The sequence below is a fragment of the Buceros rhinoceros genome, unplaced genomic scaffold, assembly GCF_000710305.1.
Source record: "Buceros rhinoceros silvestris isolate BGI_N320 unplaced genomic scaffold, ASM71030v1 scaffold15769, whole genome shotgun sequence".
Taxonomy (NCBI): domain Eukaryota; kingdom Metazoa; phylum Chordata; class Aves; order Bucerotiformes; family Bucerotidae; genus Buceros; species Buceros rhinoceros.
In genome coordinates, this window is record NW_010432236.1 from 15,867 (window position 1) to 19,898 (window position 4,032).

Consider the following 4,032-nt stretch of genomic DNA (forward strand, 5'->3'; position numbering starts at 1 on the left):
GTCCGCTTACCCTGAAAGAGCAACCCCAGAAGCTTATTCCAGGCTTTCTACTAGTAACAAAGTCGTTCTCTGTCCCCAGGCGCAAATCCTGCGAGATGTTGGAGGGCTTGTTCTTGCCAACGCTTGTGGGCCATGCATTGGCCAGTGGGACAGGTAAAGTAAAAGGCAGACTGCACTATAGCTTTGCATTTTTTAGCTCCCAAAGTGGTCTGTGAAGCCAAATTTGATTGTAAATGTAATGCAGTGGGAATTAAAAATAAATGCTTAAAACCCATTGGCTGTAGCTGTCTGATATTCACTGGAGGAGGAGAAATAAAAGACTGCAGATTTATATCGAGCCTTTAGATGAATGAAGCTGCAGAATGGCTGCAAGTGTGGCCACACCTGCAGGCTTCTTATAGGAGGCAAAAACTGGGGAGGGAGATTTGTTATGTGTGAGAGGGTGGACTGGAGTTTGTGAGGTCCTTTGAGAATAGGAAAAGCGAATTGTTCCAACTTGGCAGGGGGAGAATTCCCAGTTGAAGGGATGGGAAACATATTCTCATGTGGTTTTGTCATTGCTAATGGTGTGATGTTGAAAGGCAATGTACGTGGTTGACACAGTTCAACAGTGGGCAAATGGCCTACGAAAACTACTTCAGGAATCAGTGTCTGGCTTGGTTTTGTGCTGTCTCTGGTTTTGAGTCTGTGCTTAAGGGAGGAAAACATACATGTCCAGGCACTGGTTCATGTTTCCAAAAGATAGTGATTGCTACCAAAACCAAGCTGGGGCAGTTTAACAGCGAGATATCTAGAAGCAATATTCCCTGATGAGCATGTTTTTCTTTCACAGGAAAGACATCAAGAAAGGAGAGAAAAACACAATAGTTACGTCCTACAACCGGAATTTCACAGGTCGCAATGATGCCAATCCAGAGACTCATGCGTTTGTGACCTCCCCAGAGGTAAGAAACAGCCAGAAGGGAGCCATGGAATAACTCAAGGTGTCTTGGAGCTAGTTCCTCTTCCTGCAGAAGAAACCCAGTGTAGCTTGGTTTGTAGCTTGGCTGCTGACTTTCAGACTGTACAGCTTTCAAATGAAGAGATGGGGGATAGAATATGCCTTTATATATGTCATTTTTTCTTTCAGATTGTCACAGCCCTGTCCATTGCTGGCACGCTAAAATTTAACCCTGAGACAGATTACCTGACAGGAGCAGATGGGAAGAAGTTTAAACTAGAAGCACCTGATGCAGATGAGCTGCCCAAGCTGGTAACTGCTGGGTCTGGAGACAGAGGGAGAGGGAAGTCTTGTCACTGGCAGTGTTTTATGTGTAGCAAGGGGACTTTCATGCACTGACCTCTTCCTTAAGGTTAAAGCTAGAACAAGTGCGCTTGCCTGTATTGGTTTGTTTTCTTCCTGTGCTGTTGGGGGGATGGCTGATGCTGATGATGTTCCTGTCTTCTTTGGAAGGAGTTTGACCCAGGCCAGGACACCTATCAATACCCTCCCAAGGATGGCAGTGGGCAGCATGTGGATGTGAGCCCCACCAGCCAGCGCCTCCAGCTTCTTGAACCCTTTGATAAGTGGGACGGCAAGGATCTAGAGGACATGCTGATCCTCATCAAGGTCAGGAGCGAAGTGGGGGAACACCAGCCGTGACAGAACTGCTCCCACAGGAGTTCACACATCAATTGCTAGAAGCTGTGGATGTGCCTATGAGCTATCTGTGATTCCTTACTCTACAGCTACATAGTTCCAGAAAGTGAAGCAAGAGTCTGCCTTCCTTCCAGCTGTTCCCTTTTGATACTTCTGATACAACCAATACACTTTTCTCCTTTGGGCTAGTAGTCAGCCGTTACCATGAAAAATGAAGCTTGTCATACCATGTAGTAAGATCCTGCCCATACCATACAGTCTGCAGAATTAGTCCCAGTTATAACCTGCGGTGGAAAGGTGGATGGATTCTTTAATTAGCATTTCTAATACCTGACTGTTCTAAGATGCGTGTTGTCTGCAGTGAGGTTGTTAGGAACTTCTTGTCCATAAGTATGTGTGTTCTCCTCCCATTTTATAGAAAAATAAATGACTTTGCAATAGTTAAACATTGCATTTCAGTCTCTTAATGAGGACATGGGTGTCTCCTCATTGCCTGTGGTCAGTTAACAGGATGAAAACTTCACTCTAATACAGTGAGGGGTTCTGAAACGCAATCCTGTAGAAACTGACCTTCAGGAACACTGCTGACTCTCAGTGGCAGAGACTTGCAGCTGCTCCTGAGGGCCATACTGAGCTGTGCTTCAGTGTTTGACACACATAATTCCTTTGCAAGCACTTTGGGACTTAGCAGTTGGAAGGCCATTATCTCTGGTTGGGGATTGTTCTTACAAGCTGAGAATGCTTATGCACAGATTGGAAACTTAGGGGAAACGCTTGGCACCTTGCTGAAGTCACCCAGCAGGGAGGCTGAGCTGTAGCAGGAAGGTCTGAACTGCTTTTTGTACCAGAACCTCCTGCCGAGGGAAGTTGAGGACATGGCAGGAGGTGTCATGGCCAAGCTTGTTTTTGTCATTTACCCTTTGGAACAGGGATGTTCTTCCTACCCAGTGCATGCAGAATGAGCACTGTGTTCTGCCATGGAGTGCCTTGATTCTGTAACAGATGCATTTGTCTTGGGTTTGTGCCTTTTAAAAGATGTGAGGATCCTTCTAAATAAAAAGTGTTGACGAAGGGTCAAGTCACCAGTCCATCCTGAGACATTCTTCTCATTTACTACCCTTTAGGTAAAAGGGAAATGCACCACTGACCATATTTCTGCAGCTGGACCGTGGCTCAAATTCCGTGGCCATCTGGACAACATCTCCAACAACCTGCTCATCGGCGCCATCAACATTGAAAATGGCAAAGCCAACTCTGTGAGGAATGCGTTAACCCAGGAGTTTGGGCCAGTCCCAGACACAGCCCGTTACTACAAGGTGAGTGACACATCTCTTTTTAAGAGGATGTTTACACTTTGGGCAGTCTGTGCCAAGACTGAGGATCTCACCCTCCTGCTCTGAAGTTACAGCAGCTGGATAGTCACTCAGCATTGAGGCTTTTTCTTGGGACTTAACTCTGATGGCAGTTTCTTTAGGAGATCCTCTCCCTACCTGCTACAGGGAAGAGGGAGGAGGATCTTGTGACCCAGAGAGGACCATAAATCATAGCCAAAAGGGGAAGAGCTCCTTTAGGCATTGCACACTTTGGAAGGCACAGACATCATCAGACTGCAACTAAATCTCACCTCCTGGAGTGTTTCTCCTGTGATTAGTCTAATGTTTAAACGAACTCTCATCTTCTTGCCTTCGTTCTGTAACACTTGGCTTAGAATCTCAAGAAATGTCCTTTTACCCTCTGGACAGCTTGGCAGTGGTCTCAGATGGTGTTTTCCAGTAGACAGAAGTTAGAAGTTTTCTGTATTGCTTCTGGAAGTAGAGCAGGGATCATGGCTGGTGTGAACACTGCTGTGGCACAGGACTGTGGAAGAAAAGGTAGCAGCAAGGATCTGCTCTGGGTCCCAAGGGCAATACAACTCAGCCCTTGCCAGCGAAGGATGGCAGTGCTTAACTGCTGTCAAGCACTTAACTCCTGTGTTTCTGTCCTTCCTCAGAGCTGAAGGGAGCCTTCTGGGAGAAGGTGTCACGGCACAGCAATGTCATCATTGTAGCACTGAGATTAGATGTGGGTGGATATTTGTTGTTAGTTCCTCACTGGAGTGACTGCAGAAATGTACATGTTTCTTTTGCCACAGAAAATGGGTGTCAAATGGGCAGTTATTGGGGATGAAAACTATGGTGAGGGATCAAGCCGGGAGCATGCAGCCTTGGAGCCCCGTCACTTGGGGGGCAGGGTCATCATCACCAAGAGCTTTGCCAGGATCCATGGTGAGTCACACTTACCCTGAGATGTGCGTCAACAGGATGTATTTTGTTTGGGTGGAAGCAGTGTTTACCTTGTCCCAGGGCTCAACACCTATGGTGTAACCCGCTGACAGGTGGCAGGGTCCCTCATGT

At 46.8% G+C, this 4,032-nt stretch overlaps 1 protein-coding gene across 1 annotated transcript in view; it reads left to right on the plus strand.

Moving 5' to 3' along the window:
* Positions 1-4,032, plus strand: part of ACO2 (aconitase 2, mitochondrial) — a gene marked incomplete at its 5' end in the record, with an annotated part of 16,085 nt that overhangs the window by 10,720 nt on the left and 1,333 nt on the right. The window contains 6 exons of the mRNA XM_010143705.1: positions 80-153; positions 833-944; positions 1,130-1,252; positions 1,454-1,609; positions 2,764-2,955; positions 3,771-3,903. Coding sequence (XP_010142007.1) covers positions 80-153; positions 833-944; positions 1,130-1,252; positions 1,454-1,609; positions 2,764-2,955; positions 3,771-3,903 — 790 coding nt within the window. The remainder of the gene's footprint in view (positions 1-79; positions 154-832; positions 945-1,129; positions 1,253-1,453; positions 1,610-2,763; positions 2,956-3,770; positions 3,904-4,032) is intronic.